This window comes from Aotus nancymaae, unplaced genomic scaffold, assembly GCF_030222135.1.
Source record: "Aotus nancymaae isolate 86718 unplaced genomic scaffold, 86718_ANA_hifiasm-v0.15.2.pri h1tg000012l, whole genome shotgun sequence".
NCBI classification, from domain to species: domain Eukaryota; kingdom Metazoa; phylum Chordata; class Mammalia; order Primates; family Aotidae; genus Aotus; species Aotus nancymaae.
The window spans coordinates 26,116,731-26,133,720 of NW_026988423.1; the positions used below are offsets into that span (position 1 = coordinate 26,116,731).

Sequence of the window (16,990 nt, forward strand, 5' to 3'; positions counted from 1 at the left end):
AAAGGATGTGCTGGGACTCCTGGTGGAGGGACATGTGAGATACAGGAAGACAGGCTTCTGCTTGGAAGTCAGGAATCTGACCGGGGAAAGAAACAGGGCTCATGTAAATGAGAGACATTCAGACCTCCCAAATACACAGAAGAAGCCCCTAACCCGTGGGATGACAGAGTTTATGATGGTAACCGCCAGTGAAGTAGAGCAGAGGTCAGCAGAGAGCAGGAGGGAAAGAGACCTTAAGCTGGTTCCTAAGGAAGCCCCTGAAAAATAACTGAACTAGACCCAAGGAAACCCACATGTCAGAGAATGTGGTCTCAACTCCAGCATTTCATTCAGCATTCTGCTCAGTCCCTCAGCCTGAAGCAGCTTTGTGGAGGATCCTAGTGTCCCTTTTCCTGCCTCAGAAGTTGTCATTTGCATCTTTCTGTCTGAGGTGGCAGGGCAGCCATCCAGCTGAAGAGATCGTGTGGAGGCTGATGATGGAGCAGAGGATTTCTCTGCTTTATTAAAGTGTAGCCAGTGGCTCAGAACCCCTGAAATAAAGGGTACACTTTCAGTCTTAATAGCCATGTGTGAACCCTGGTTACAATTTCTCAGAAATCTGCTGTATTTTGTAGTGTTGTGTATCATTTTAGCACTAAATGACTTTTCAATGGCATCAGGGTATCAGCATAGAAGATAAAGCCTGGGAGGGACTTATTCTCTTAACAGATATAACCCCAAGCTTTCTAGAGTCATCCTTGCTGTATGTACAGTTTCTTTAGGAAGGGTTCTGCTGAGCTTCTGAGAGAATATACTGTGGGCTTCTATCTGATCAGGGTGTTGGACGATTAGGTTGTCAATACCTAGAGAGGGACTGTGTAACCCAGAGTTACGTTGCCACAGATTGGGTTGAATTTTAAGCCTCAGCACTGTTATTGGTGTCTTCCAGGTCTGACTTAATGATTTCTGTTTTTGAAGGCTCACTGGAGGATTTGGAGTCAATTTCAATAGTGAAGTAATAGATATGACTCTCATGTCAACTTCTGTATGTTACATTCATCGTTCTAAACCCCCTGTTAGGAATTGTTGATCAGATAAGCCTTTTGGCCCTAAAAATGGACAAGAAATAGATTTTTAAAAATAGCAGATTATCTGGCTGGGCATGGTGGCTCACGCCTGTAATCCCGGCAGTTTGGGAAACCGAGGCAGGTGGATCACTTGAGCTAAGGAGTTCGAGACTAGCCTTGGCAACATGGCAAAACCCTATCTCTACCAAAAAATAAAGGAATTAGCTGGGCGTAGTGGCACATACCTATAGTCCCAGCTACTTGGGAGGCTGAGATGGGAGGATCATCTGAGCCTGGGAGGTCAAGGCTGCAGTGAGCCATGATTACACAACTGCACTCCTTTCTGGGCAACAGTAAGACCCTGTCTCAAAAAAAAAAAAAGAAAAAAAGGAGTGGGGGAGTGAAGTACTAACAACATGCTAGAATGTGGATGAACCTTGAAAGCATTATGCTAAGTGAAAGTAACCAGATACAAAAGACCACATATTGCAGATTCCATTTATATGAAATATCCAGATAGACCAATTCATAAACACAGGGAGCAGATGAGTGGTTTCCAGGGCTTGGGAAGGGAAGAGGAAATGGAGAGTGACTGCCAGCGGGTATGAGGTTTCCTTCTGGAATGATGAAATGTTCTGGAGCTAGATAGTAATAATTGTTGCACAATATTGTCAATGTGCCTAATGCCACAAAATTGTATACTTTTTAAATGGTCAAATTTTATATTATTTATAATAAAAAGCAAATACCAATTCAGGTTCATAGCTGTTTATTTTCTTATTGTAGGTATTTTGCAAATGAGCCATTTGCTGACTTCCACCGAGTGGAAGGATTGCAAGGAGTCTACATTGCTACTCTGATTAATGGTTCTATGAATGAGGAGAACATGAGATCAGTCATCACCTTTGACAAAGGGGGAACCTGGGAATTTCTGCAGGCTCCAGCCTTCACGGGATATGGAGAGAAAATCAATTGTGAGGTATTGATGCTTTAATCTTGTTTTGCTTTTTAATATAAGGGAAAGAGCCCTGCTCTGTGGTAGTTTCCTATGTCTAGAATTTATTGAAAAAATACAAGATCACATAGTATTTTATTAATATCACATGGAACAGACTTTTATCTGTGTTGCTACATTTGCAGTTTCCAAACTCTGCTCCAAGGTCTCACTACCACTTCTGGACAGAAGCAACTCAGAAGAAAAAACAAAAGTAGTATTCGTTTTTAGTGCTCTTTGTTTAGTTAGGCAATTACTTAGTCTTTTGGATGTTTGAATTTTGTTTGTCCATGGTGGGCTATGTGGACTCCCTATATGCTGCATCTGTGGCCCTTGGGAAAATTCTTTTGGAGACTTTTACTCTAGAATTTACTTCTTGGTTTTTCTTCTCTGTTTGGCAGTGGGTCTTGGCTTACCACATCAAATCTAATTTTGGAAAGAGGCAGCCTATAAGTAGACATAGACAAATATCTGGGTGCTTCCTCTTCCCTCAGTAGTGTCTTCTACAGCAGCTTGGTGAGATCCTGGGTGGTTGGGGCTTGGGTGTTTTTGAGCATGCTGTGGGGGTCAGGCTTTACTTAAATTGAATTAATGGTATCATTAAAATTCAGCTTTTGTTTCCCTGACTGATCAGTTTATTTATGAACTGTAGGACAGTTCATCAGCTTTTGGTTTCTTCTTCTGAGTTTAGGTGGTGGACGGAATGTACAGGAAATGGTTAAGTCTGATTACCTGAGGATACAGAAACTCTTCAATGAATAGACTTCCTTGCAGGCAGAGAGAAGCATGAGTCAGAAAGGGGAGTGAGCAAATAAATATTTCTTAGAGACCCAACCTAATTTGTTCCAGTTTTCATTGGTTAAACTGAGATGCTAGGAAGACAGATACTTGTTAGAGATCCTTCTGTGACAAAAATAAGTAGCAAATAATCCAGCAAACTTTGCTACCATTTTTACCTGACCACAACCACGTAAGCATATAGTTCTTCTGTTCAGAACCCTGGCCACATCTGAGTAGCATTGAATGAGCACTTTCTGACCGGGAGAACTGAGCATGACCATATGGCAAAAGGTCTTGTCCTGATTGCTTGCAGAGCTACTAAAATCTGAACATGAGTGATGGAGGCCAGATTGAATCACTTGAAGCCTTGCCCTGTATACCTACGTCTTTGTGCAAATGTAAAATACATAGGAAAAAATTTAATGCTAATCCTTTGGTTTTTATATATCATATACTGTACATCAGGGGAGCTTACCCATGAGATTTATGACCTCTGATTCTTGTTCTTTCTTATGACAGAATTGTTGAAATCATGTTTGAAATACATCTCTGACTTAGAAAATGAATATGAGAAAATCATTTCATTTCTCTTTAGCTCTGAGTCACTTGAGAGGATCTCTGAGTGACAGGATGAGATGATGATTTTTCCCATCTACTTGAGTTGACACTGATTTCTTTTTTTTTTCTTTTTTTTTTTTTTTTTTTTTGAGACGGAGTTTCGCTCTTGTTACCCAGGCTGGAGTGCAATGGTGCGATCTCGGCTCACCGCAACCTCCGCCTCCTGGGTTCAGGCAATTCTCCTGCCTCAGCCTCCTGAGTAGCTGGGATTACAGGCACGTGCCACCATGCACAGCCAACTTTTTTTGTATTTTGAGTAGAGACGGGGTTTCACCATGTTGACCAGGATGATCTCGATCTCTTGACCTCGTGATCCACCTGCCTCGGCCTCCCAAAGTGCTGGGATTACAGGCGTGAGCCACCGCGCCCAGCGACACTGATTTCTAATCGTTATTTTCTGAGAGTCTCAGAAGGCCGTTCTAAGTTATAGTTGTTCTCTTCTTCCATGGGACATTTATGTGGGTTCAGAAGATCCTCTCTGCCAGGGGTGTGTGGGGACAGCTGGGCTGTGAGTCTGGTTTCCTCTGGGCCAGGCCTCCTTGCCCCATGTCAGCTGCCCTCATGCAGGCCGCAGCGTTTACAGGGAGCGCTAGGCAATGGTATCACATGCTGACACTGCCTGAAACTTTGATTGTACAGCTTTCCCAGGGCTGCTCCCTTCATCTGGCTCAGCGCCTCAGTCAGCTCCTCAACTTCCAACTCCGGAGAATGCCCATCCTGTCCAAGGAGTCAGCTCCGGGCCTCATCATTGCCACCGGTAAGTGTGCCTTGACCATTCTCACAAGGGGTTCAGCTGTCTAGGGATATGCAGCCAAAGGCTTGAAGGCATTCTTAGTTGCTAGATACTACTCAGAATTTCTGGCTGGGCAAGGTGATTATCTGACATATTTTTGAAATTAAGCATGATTATTTCTCTTGCATTTTAGGCTCAGTGGGAAAGAACTTGGCTAGCAAGACCAACGTGTACGTCTCTAGCAGTGCTGGAGCCAGGTGGCGAGAGGTCAGGCCCCTCCCCCAACCCCCTCCCCTCCACCCTGGTTCCTGCATGAGTGAGAATGTGGACTGTGTCTTGGCATTTCAGGGACACAAATGGCCCATGGCAGAGACCAACAATGCCAGATATGACTGTAAAATCAAGAAAGGTACCTGAAGCCTCTGATTTGTATCTACAGTGACTTTAAATTAACAACAGACCTTTGCAAATGTGTGAATTTTAGTAAACATTCCAAGATTATGAGCTCTATGAGGGCAAAGACAATGTCTGTTTTACTGACTTATTTATTCTTAGGACCTATATGGGTGCCTGGTGTGGAGTGGGGGCTCAGGGCATATTACAATGTAGTGGTATCAGGCCTGAAACAGGGTATTTTTATTATTATTCTGTATATTACTGAAGTTGAAATGAAGCCTGTCCTTGCTGGGCTATGTTGTATGGACACTTTCATCTCATTCTGTGCTGTGGAAGTAGACTTTATTTTTACCTTAAGATTGTATAGCTAATATCGATCCTGATTATACCAATTCTGAAGGTGGGGCTAGTCCTCTAGTCCCAAAATGCTAATTGATCTTCATCTTTGGGCATTAGTGAATTTCCAAACTTGTGAAAAAAGTTTGTCAGCCTCCCATCATTTATTAAGGCTAAGGAAGTCTTTTGGTCTTGTTCTGTAGGGGTTGCTTTCAGGGGTGACCCACTAATTATGCCAGGAGCCACCAGGGTAAAACTCAACAGATCACTTGACAGGATGAGCACCTCGTCATCGAGCACCCCTGCAGACTGAGGAGCATGTCAGGAGTGATGTGGAGTTCTCAGAACGGATAGTGGACATAGCTCCCATCCGCGTGGTGCTTTACTGGGAATGCACCGTGCTTACTTTTATATTTTAATAGATAATGTGTAAAGCAGTAATAAAAATACCCAACATTCGTTTGGCACCTTGCAGTTCACAGAGGCCTGTCACAAGCCTTCTCTCACTTGTGGCATGGCTTACCATCACTTCTGAGGAGAGAGATGAGGCTCAGACACCGTGTACCTTATGATGGTGAACATAAATATGTGTTCACATGAAGGAGGTTGTTAAGGCCATTGCAGAGTGTAGACAGTGTGAAGGGGAATTTTTGGGTTGTCCTTGTCCAGCTCTCAAGGTAAGATTAAGCAGCTGCTTTCCCTTTTTGTGGAACTGGACACTTCTTTGGAAATGGGGTATCCTCTTCTCTGCGAAAAGGCCAGTGGTTCGTTTGTGCCTTCTGCTGTTGGTGCAATCTGGGATTTGCACATCTGCAAGTGATTTCCTTCTGGGTAGAAAGCAGTGTCTTGTTCCTCTTCCAGTGAAGTGGTATCATCTGGCAATTACTGGGGCAGCTGTCAGTGCCTCCCTCCACACGCGCCTTGTGTCTGCCAAGAAGCAGCCAGTGCACAAGAGACCTTATTTTGAGACATAGCAGAGAACTAACTGGGGAATGAAAAGATTGTGAGTGTATCTGTGTGAGTGGGCATCTGAGTCCCCATGGGCAGCCTTCACTTTAGAGGGACAATCTGGGCTGTGTGAGGGAGCAGGTGGTGGCAGAAGAAGAGGCTGTAGTGGACAGAATGCTGCCTGAAGCACTGATAACCATAATTCTAGTTTTCTTTTTCCTCCTAATTAGTTCTGTAAATTCTGTGATTCCCAGAATTCCTTTTTTGTGCTTTTTTCTTTTTAAAATAATTTTTATTCTTTTATTTTTAACTTGTTTCTTTAACAACTTTATTGAAGCAGATGAAGGCACAGTACACTGTGCATACTTAAAGTGTACAATTTGATCAGAATTAATTATGGTCTCCACAATTAAGATAGCAAACATTTTCATCACCCTCCCCAAGGTATCTTTGTGCCCCTTGGTAATCCATCCCACTCTCCTCTCTAGTCCTTGTCTGCTTTTGTTATTCATTGGCATTTTCTAGAATAGGTTATTCACTGGCATTTTCTAGAATTTTGATAAGTGGACTCACACAGTATATACTCTTTTTGCCTGGCTTCTGTCACTTATCACGATGATTTTGAGTTTCATCCAAGTTGTTTCGTGTATCAGTTGTTCATTCCTTTTTAATTGCTAGTTGTATTCCATTGTAGGGATATATCATAACTTATTTATTCATTCATCTGTTGATAAACATTCCAGTTTTGCTGATTACAAATATAGCTGTTGTGAACATTTATGTAAATCTTTTTTTTCATTTCTGTAGGGTAAATACTTAGAAACAGATAGCTGGGTAGCATGGGGAGTATATGTTTAACTTTTTAAAGAACTGCCAGATTATTGTCCCTTTTACCTTTACACCAAACAGTATGTGAGAATTTTAATTGCTTCACATCTTTGCCAACACTTGATGTGATTAGTCTTTTAATTTTAGACTTTTAATAAGCATGTAATAATATCTCATTGTAGTTCTAATTGGCATTTTCCAATTAATGATGTTGAGCTTCTTTTCATGTGCTCACTGGTCATTTTAAAATCTGGTTGTGAAGTTTCTGCCCAAATCTTTTGCCTTTTTGAAAAAATTGGGTTGGTCCAGCACAGTGGCTCATGCCTACAATCCCAGCACTTTGGGAGGCTGAAGTGGGAGGATTGCTTGAGCCATCGGCAACATAGGGAGACCTCATCTCTACAAAAAAATAAGAACAGCTGGGCATAGTGGCACGTGCCTGTAGTCCCAGCTACTCAGGAGGCTGAGGTCAGAGGGTCATGTGAGCCCTGGTGGTTGAAGATATAGTGAGCTGTGATTGTGCCACTGCATTCCAGCCTGAGCAACAGCATGAGAGCCTGTCTTAATAAGTATATAAATAAATTTTAAAAAATAATTTTAATAATTGGATTGTCTGTCTTCTTTGAGTTGTAGGAATTTTTTTTAAAAGAATATATTCTGGATTCAGGTCTTCTGTATGATATGTGGGTAGATACTCATTTTTTTCTATATGGAGATCCAATTGATTTAGCACCATTTATTGAAAACGCTTCTCTCTCCCTCACTGAATTGCCTTGGTATCTGTTTGAAAATCAATTGGCCATATATGGGTCAATATTAGGAATATTGGATCTATTTCAGGACTTTATTCTATTCCATTAATCTGTCTTTTCAGTAATACCAAATTGTCTTAATTTCCAAAGCCTTATAGCAAATGTTGAGATCAAGTAGGGTCTTTCAACTTTGATCACTTCAAAAATCATTTTTATTATTGTAGGTTTTGTATTTCCTTATACATTTTAGAATTGCTTGTCAATTTTGATGATCTCTGCTGGGATTTTTATTATGATTGCTTTGAATTTATAGATCAATTTGGAGGAGAATTGACATGGTAATACTATTGAGTCTTCTGATCCATGAATGTACTATCTTTTTTCATTTCTTCTTTAGTTTCTCTTAGTACTTTGTAGTTTCCAATGTAGAGGTCCTATACATCTTTTATTAGCTTTATTCCTAGGTATTTTTAGTTTTTTTGTACTATTGTAAATATTTTATTTTCCAATTTTTACTCTAGTATATAAGAATGCAATTGATTTTTTAAATATTAATCTTGTATTCTGTGACTGTGCTAAAGTAATTCATTAGTTCTAGTCGGTTTTTAGATTCTTTGTAAGCAATCATACCATTGACAGTTTTATTACTTCCTTTCTGATCTTAATGTCTTTTATTTCTTCTCTCATTCATCCTTCTTCCTTTTTCTCTTTTCTTCTTCTCGTTCCCTCTTTTTCTCCATTTTCTACCCTCTGATTTCTTTCATTCTTTTATCACAATTAGCTAGGACCTCTGTACAGTGTTGAATAGAAGTAATGAAAATAGGCATTGCCTTTTTCTCTCTCTGGGGGAAGCAATTCAGCCTTTTTACCATTAACTATGATGTTAGCAGTATATTTCTTTATCAACATTTGGGAAGTTCCCTGTTACTACTAGTTGCTGAGTGTTTTTTATCATAACCAGATACTGGATTTTGTCAAATACTATTTTTACATTTATTAAAATGATGTTTTTTTCTATTACTATGACGTGTTAAATATTGCATTAATCAATTCTTGAATATTAAAACAACCCTAGGATGAACTCTATTTGGTCATAATGCATTATCTTTCTTATGTGCAGCTAGATTTGATTTGCTAACATTTTGTTAAAGATTTTTGTGATATTTGTGAGAGATACTTGCCTGTAATTTTTTTTTAATCTTCCTCAAGTTTTCATATTAGGGTTTGGCTAGTATTATAAAATAAGCAACATGGTGAACCCTTCTTCCTGTTTTTTAGGACAAAGTTTAGTGTTATTTTTTTCTTGTGTAATTCCCTAATGAAACTGTCCAGGCCATGAATTTTCTTTTTGGGAATATTTTTTTGATAAGATATTTCATTTCTTTGGTTGTTATAAGACTATTCAGATTTTCTTCTTTTTGTTTTAATTTTAATGAGTTGTGTATTTCAAGAAATTTGTCCCTTCACCTAAGTTGTGACATTTGTTAGCCTTATGCTATTAATGATATATTCTCTTTATCTTTTTAATGTCTGTAGGATCTTTGATGATTTCATTCCTGATATTGGTGATTGTGTATTTTCTCTATTTTTTCTTAGTTTAGGTGTTTCAATACTGTTGATCTTTCCAAATAATCTGCTTTTGGCTCTGTTGATTTTCTATTATCTATTTTCTGTTTTGTTTGATTTTTTAAAATTATTTTTTCCTTTATTTGTGTTTTTTTTTGTAGCTTGTTAAGATATTATCTTAGGTTATTGTTTTTATATCTTCTTTTCTAATGTAAGCATTTAAAGCTGTAAGTTTTCCTTTAAATACTAATTTAGCTATATGCCACATGTTTAGATATGTTGTATTTTTAGTATTTTTAAGTTAAGAGTATGTTTAATGTACTCTTTGAAAACTGAGATGTAGACTGGGCACAGTGGCTCATGTCTGTAATCCCAGCACTTAGGGAGACCAAGGCAGGAGGATTACTTGAGGCTAGGGGTTCAAGACCAGCCCAGGTTCCATAGTGAGTGAGACCTTGTCTCTACAAAAAATTTAAAAAATGAGTTGAGCATACCTATGATCCTAGCTACTCCGGAGGCTGAGGTGGGTGGCTTGCTTGAGCCCAGGAGATCAAGGCTGCAGTGAGCTGCAATTGTATTAGTTCTATCCTGGGTGACAGGGCAAGATGGACCTCAAAAAAATGAAAAATAAATAGAACTGAGATATAATTCACATACTATGAAGTTTACCATTTTAAAATATACAGTTCATATGTTTTTAGTGTAGTCACAAGATTATTCAATTATCACTATTATCTAATTCTAGAACATTTTCATCAATCCATAATATCTCGATTTTTATCTTTGAATGATAAGTTATTTAACAAAGTGTTTTAATTTGCAGGTATTTGAGGGTTTCATAGATATCTTGTTATTAATTTCTAATTTAATTTCCTATAGTCAGAGAAGACACTTTGTATGATTTCAGTCCCTTTAGATTTATTTAGATTTGTTTTGAGATCCAGCATATGGTCTGTATTGTTGAATATATCATGTGCCCTGGGAAGGAATATGTATTGAGCAGTTGTTTGAGGTAGTGTTCTATAGCTATTATTTATATGAAGTTGGTTAATACTGTTGTTCAGATCTTTTGTGTTCATACTGATTTTTTGTGGGGGGGGTCTAGTTCTCTAAATTCCTAAGAGAGGAATGGTAAGGTCTTTCACTATGATTCTGAATTGTTTCTCCTTTAAATTCTGTCAATTTTTGCTTTATTTTGCTATGCATTTGAAGTCTCTGTTAAGTGTATTCACATTTATAATGTTATTTTCTCATGAATTGTCTTTTTTTATCATTATGACCAATCCCTCTTTATCTATTGTAATGCCTTTTGTCTTGAAGTCTATTTTATCTGATATTAAAATAGTTACTGTAGCCTTCTTCTGTTTTACTGTTTGGATAGTATGTCTATTTTGTTTTGTTTTGTTTTTGTTGAGATGATGTCTCACTCTTTCACCCAGGCTGGAGTGGAGTGGTGCGATCTTGGCTTACTGCAACCTCTGCCTCCTGAGTTCAAGAGGTTTTCCTGCCTCAGCTTGCTGAGTAGCTGGAATTTCAGGCACTTGCCACCACACTTGGCTAATTTTTTGAATTTTTAATGGAGACGGGGTTTCACCATTTTGCTAGGCTGGTCTTGAACTCCTGACCTCAGCGATCTGCTTGCCTTGGCCTCCCAAAGTGCTGGGATTACAGGTTTGAGACACTGTGCCCAGCCCTGAACAGTACATTTTTAAAAATATCCATTCACTTTCAACTTATCTACATCTTTATATTTAAAGTGGTTTTTTTTTCTCTTTTTTGAGGTTGGGTCTTGCGTGTTGTCCAGGCTGGTTTTGAACTCCTGTGTTCAAGTGATCCTGCCAAATAGCTGGAATTAAAGGCACATGCTACCATGCCTGTTTTTTTAAAGTGTTCTTATAGACAACATATAGTAGGGTCTTGCTTTTTTTTACTCATTCTGCCAAGCTCTGCTTTTTAACTGAATGCTTAGGCCATTAACATTTAATATAATTATTGATATATTTGAATTTAGGTCTAATATTTTATTTCTTTTCTTTTTGTCTCTCCTATTTATTATTCCTCTGTTCCTTTTTTCCCCTCTCCTTTTGTATTATCTAGACATATTAAGTATTCTACTTTTATTTAGATGTTTGGGGGGATTATCTGTGTATTTCTAGTGGTTTCTCTAAGGATTGCAACGTACATATCTAATCTTTCATAGTCTTCTTTGAGTTGGTATTGCACTTAACATAAAATTTAGAACCCTTTCAACCATATAAGTCCCTTTTCTCCTCCCCTGCCTATATGTTATTTTCATATGTATCACATCAACCTACATTACAAAACCTACAATGCAATGTTTGTTTTTGCTTTAAATTATCATATGAATTTCAAAGAAGTTAAATATTTAACCAGGCATTTACTACTTCTCCTGCTCGCTCTTCATTCTGGAAAAATCTCTGTTTACCCATGGGAAATTTCCCTACATCCTAAAAAAATTCCTATAGCATTTCCTATAGTGAGATCTGTTGGCTATGAATTCTCTTGTTTTACCTTCATTGTAAAACTTCTATTTTACCTTCATTCTGAAGGATGTGTTTATTGGATAGAGAATTCTGGGTTGACAGTAATTTTCTTCCAGTACTTTGAAGATGTCTTCTGTTTTCTGGTATCGCTGGGTTCTGATGAGAAAAGTGTTTTCATTTTAGCTATCATTCTCCTGTGTGTAACATGCCATTTTTCTCTTGTAGATGCTGATTTTGAATCTATATTTACGTCTTTCACCAAATTTGGGAAATTTGTAGGCATTATTTCTTCAAAGATTTCTTTCTGCCCCCATCCCTTTCTCTTGTTCTTCTTGGACTCCAGTTACATATTACACCTACTGTTATTGTTCCCCATGTCCTTGGCAATCTTTTTTTCTTTGAAATCTTTTTTCCCCCGTATGTCCTTTAGAACATACAGATAGATCTGTAATTTCTACAGATCTATATTTATTTTGAAGTTCACTAATTCCTTTGTCATTTCTTTTCTGATGCTGAGCCCATCAGTTAATTTCTTATTTTAGACATTATATTTTTCTGTTATAAAATTTGTTTAGTTTCTTTTTAAAAATTGTTTTCCTTCTCTGGGAGAATTCTTATCTTTCATTCATTTCACATGTGTTTTTCTTTCCCTCATGGAACATGGTTATAATAGCTATTTTAAAATTCCAGCCAGGTATGGATTACAACTCATGCCTGTAGTCCCAGCACTTTGGGAGGCTGGGACAGGCGGGATCATTTGAGGTCAGGAGTTTGAGTCCAGCCTGACCAACGTGGTGAAACCTTGTCTCTACTAAGAATATAAAAATTAGCTGGGCATGGTGGTGCATGCCTGTAATCCCAGCTAGTTGGAAGGATGAGGCAGGAGACTCGCTTAAACCCAGGAGGCAGAGGTTGCAGTAAGCTGAGATCACACCACTGCACTCTAGCCTGGGCAACAGAATGAGACTCTGTCTCAAAAAATAAAAAATTTTTTAAAAAATCCAATATATGGGTCACTTGGGTTTGGCACCTTTTGACTATCTTTTCCCTTGAGAATTGGACACATCTTATGGATGTTTGTATGCTGTATGTTAAGTAATTTTGGTTTGTATTCTGCACATGTGAGTGAAATTCATGAAATTAAGCCTTCTGAGGGATAGTGATATATTTTTGTTTCTGCATGTAATCAACCTGTTTAGGTTCTGACCCTGAGTTCTGTCTTGCTTTCTGTAGGTAGTATTTTAACTCTCAGTTCAGTCTAAGCCTTTGTTATACTGGTTTGTGTCTGTTTCATGCATGTATAGTTCAGGGGTTAGGCTGCGTCTTATTTAAGTTCATACACAAAATTAGGGGATTTACTTTTTTGACACTCCCTGCTATGGGATTCCATCCACTCTTTCCCTATACTACAGGGGCCCCTTTCCCTGGTTCCTTTGGGGGAAATAGTGTCTACTGAAGTTTTAGCTGTGACTGAGACTCAGGTCCACCCTATGATTGGGACTTTCCCTTAGGGCAAAACTTTACCAGGAAATTCATGACTGTGGGTAACCTCTCTAGGTTTTAAATCTCCACAAGCTGCTTGCTTTTGTTTACTTCTCAGCATCTATTGGTAGTTGAGTTTTTTTTGTATTTTGTCCAGAGTTTTCAGCTGTAATTAGCAGGAAGGATGGGCTACAGAGGGCTAATACTCTCATAATAGAACTGGGACCTCAGTTACTTAATTTTTAATTATGGGTTGGTGAGAGTCATAGATTTGGATTTGAATCCTACCTCTGCTGTTCACAGTCTGCCATTTTACTATTAAGCCCTTGTTTTTTCATTTGGGAAAGAATTGAGATACTAGAACTTTTTCTGCATGTCCCTAAGATGGTATGGAACAGATGAGATGATGGATATGAATGTCTTCTGTAAACTGAAAAACTGTTTTCAAGTGGTTGTCATTGCTGTTATGCCTGTGTGCGTGCCTGTGGGCGCTTGTGCATGGTTTCTGCACAGTTACCTCCACAGCAGTGGTGACACTGTGGATTTTTCCTCCTCAGGCACTTCCTGGACCTCACTACTACACATGGGGAGACCACGGTGGAATCATCATGGCCATTGCCCAGGGCATGGAAACCAATGAGCTCAAGTAAGTGTCTCTGATGAGGCCTTTTAACATCGAACTGTTCTCCCAGAAATTTATGTCTGTGATTTTAAGTGGATTATATCTGTACAGCACTAGGTTGTCAACAGCATAATTTGTGACCTCTGGACCTGACTTAAACTCTTTATCTCCAAAATGGGAATAATAATAACCTTTTTTTCTATGTCAAATGGAGATTGTGAAGAACAGGGCAATTAATTTTATGGATTTGAAAAGTATAACAATATAGAAAGAATTAATAATGACTAAATAATTAAGTAGAGGCTCTTTAATTTGTCTTTCTTTGCTTTATGTCTTTATTACATAGAATGACTAATAATAGATAGCATTAATAATAATACATGAATAACAATTACAGAATGCATACAACTTGATAGCCGTTGACTTTTTGTGTATTAGGTTTTGGTGGGGGGCATCTCATAGAGCTGGAAGGGATGTTTGGGGTTAACTGCATCATTTCACAGATGAGAAAACAGGCTCAGAAAGGTGAAGTAACTTACTCAGGGTCATTCCCTTTGTTAGTGACAGGAACAGGATTAGCCCTTGGGTTTTTAGATTGTGTCCTATATTCTTTGCAATCTATTGTTCTGAAAAGCAAAAAATGTCAGGAGTTTGTAACCTCTACCCCCTTATGTTCTGATTTTATCAGAACCAGTTCTCTGATTACTTTTGGCTGGTTGTTGAATGGTTTATGTTAGGTCAAGTTCGTGCTAGACCACACTTCTCCTTGTTTTTGAGCTGAACCCATTAGATAAATTCTTGAAGGATATGGAGAGGGCTTCTGTAACTATCTTGTTTATTGCAAGGAAAAAGCTTTCTTTTTTTTTTTTTTTTTTTTTGTTCCTTTTAAAAACAGGGCCAGCAGCAAGAGAGAGGTGGGTGGTTTGGAAAAAGAGATCTTAGCAGCTGGTTTTTCCCCTGTGGTTAATTTGACATGTGCTGAGCAGCCTGGCCTCAGAGAAGGAGAGAGAAGCAAAGTATTTGGCATCCCACCTGGCTGTTTTCTGTTCTGTGTAGCACTGGTTAGCCGTTTCTTCAGAGGCAATATTCCGAAGAGGTCCTATTTGTATGCAACACTCTGTATTCATATTCAGATTGGTGTTTGCCCAGACAACGGCCATCACAGAGCACAGTACTTCCCACATTTGTGCTGTCATTTATATACCCATTGATTTAATTCTCATTTCACATGTTTAGCAAGCACCGATTGTGCCAGGTACTGTGTATCTGTAGATGAAAATGATGCATGTCACCCTGTAGTTGTAAGCTGGGCGAGGAAACAATTGCAGCATTTGGTATACCGCTATGTGTATAATACGCATGTAGGGGACATAGTTTGGCTTCCTAGGAATACATTTCATTCTTTGTATGGCTTTCAGATTTCAGTCAGTTCTCGATTTGCCTTGTTTAACTTCTCTGAAAATTAAATTTGCATTCCAAACTGGCTCCTCTGAAGGAGTTAGTGTGATTCTAGTCCTCTTACACCATCTGTCGGTGCATATGTGCTCAGGGAACGCAGCGTCATTCTGCACTAGCTGGAGCAAAACATGATCAGGAAAATAAACTTGCTGCCAGAAAATCATAAAGCCTTCCCCAGACATTTCAAAATGACTTGGGTGTTGTAGACTTTGGGGGGTTATGGACACTGCAGCATTCCTCTACTCGTATAGGTCATTTGGAGGTGGCTGTTTGAATAGTTCAAATAAAACATTTGAAAATATGAAAATACATACAGGCCTCCTATTGACAGGTGCATGTGTCCCACATAACAACCTGAGCTTGGCCTAAATCTGTGTAGCCACCTGTCATTTACTCAGTGTGTTGTTCATAGAGGTATTTTGCTGCTTCTCCTGCTACTCTGAAAAGCAAGAAATAATATTCAAGTTAGTTCAGATTCTCAAACTACAATGGTGATTTGCTGTGATGCCCATGCATGAGTAGAGGATGCTTCTGGCAAAACTGGTTGTCTGTTGCTGGTCTAGGGCTTCAGGCCCCTTCTGAGTTTGGCCTCCCCCACCACAGAGATCTCTTTTCCTTTATGACTCATAGCATGTACAGGCTGTCCCATTAATTTGGCATTGATCATATTCTGACTCCTTATGTTAGTTACCTTTACATGATGTGCCTGAATTCTGCAACTCGTTAGTAAGGTCTTTGGAGATAAACATTTCTGCTCAATATAGGTTAACAGGCACTTAGCAAATATTTGATTGAAATAGATTGCTTATGGTTTTTTTTTTTTAGCTGATTTGTAACAGTAGAAGAGACCTAGCTAGTGTGCCAATTGCACAGCTCCAAGAGGACCACTGCTGTTGTGCTCCATGTAAATGTTAACCCCTGGAGCACATATGTGAGTGGAGGCTCCCTGGATGTGTGCAACCTGGTGGTACCCGAGAGACACCAGAGATGACCTAATCCACCTTCCTTAGTTTTCACATGAGGGAATAAGTGATTAGTCAGGAGTTAATGTCCACACTGGAACTTCAGCATATTTCTATTAGGAATCATTTCAGGTCAATTACACAGACAATTGTCAAACATCTACAGTGAAGCAGATGCTGTGCTAGATACCAAGGATGCAAAGGCAAGTGGGGCACTGTTCGGGAGCTGCCTGTGCCCACCGTGCCTGTGTGATATTTCTGAGCCAGATGCAGACAGAGAGCCTGGGAGGAGGGGCTTGTTTGAAAGAGGGTTTTCTGCTCTGATCCTACCCGTCGTTAGGGAGGAAAGCCAAGTAAAGTAGCATTAGTAACTCAAATAGGCAGTAGTGGGGACAGAAATTGAAACATTGCTCAAAGTAAACATTGGGATATACATATATTTTTTGGTTGATGTTCTTTTAAGTTATTCATGTCTTTCTCTCCCTGATTAGCACAGATATCTAGGAGTTGACTGTTATGTTTCAGCTTTTGCCTTGAGTCTCCTCCGAGACTGTTAACTTTGTTAGTGTTAGTTGAAATTGAGAGCAGGAAGCTGAACACTTTGTTTTGCTGTTGTGTCTACATGTCTGAAGTGAGTAAATAAGAACCTGCACTGGGATTCACTTATTCATTCATTCAGCATGCTGCTCCTGTGAACCTACTCACTGGACGCATAGGAGCAGTGGCTTTTTCTTCAGAGAAGGGGTTGTTGCATTTTTGCACCCTGACCAAAGAAGATTCAAACACAAGTTTGTCAGCTTGATCAGGAAGATAAGATCAATTTCTGTTTCTTCGCTGTGGTTTGCTTGTCAGCGTGATGATATTACTTTTAGTAGTAATAATATTTTGAACTTGCCCCGAAGTATCTTTTTTCTAAGATTTCCGATTTCATAGGGCTTCTCTCTGGAAATCCTGAAAAGCTTCTC

The 16,990-nt window shown here is 39.0% G+C and overlaps 1 protein-coding gene across 1 annotated transcript in view; it reads left to right on the forward strand.

The window, feature by feature from the left end:
- Positions 1 to 16,990, forward strand: part of SORL1 (sortilin related receptor 1) — a 179,201-nt gene that overhangs the window by 65,685 nt on the left and 96,526 nt on the right. The window contains exons 9-12 of the mRNA XM_021671207.2: positions 1,833 to 2,025; positions 4,078 to 4,195; positions 4,365 to 4,438; positions 13,541 to 13,629. Coding sequence (XP_021526882.2) covers positions 1,833 to 2,025; positions 4,078 to 4,195; positions 4,365 to 4,438; positions 13,541 to 13,629 — 474 coding nt within the window. The remainder of the gene's footprint in view (positions 1 to 1,832; positions 2,026 to 4,077; positions 4,196 to 4,364; positions 4,439 to 13,540; positions 13,630 to 16,990) is intronic.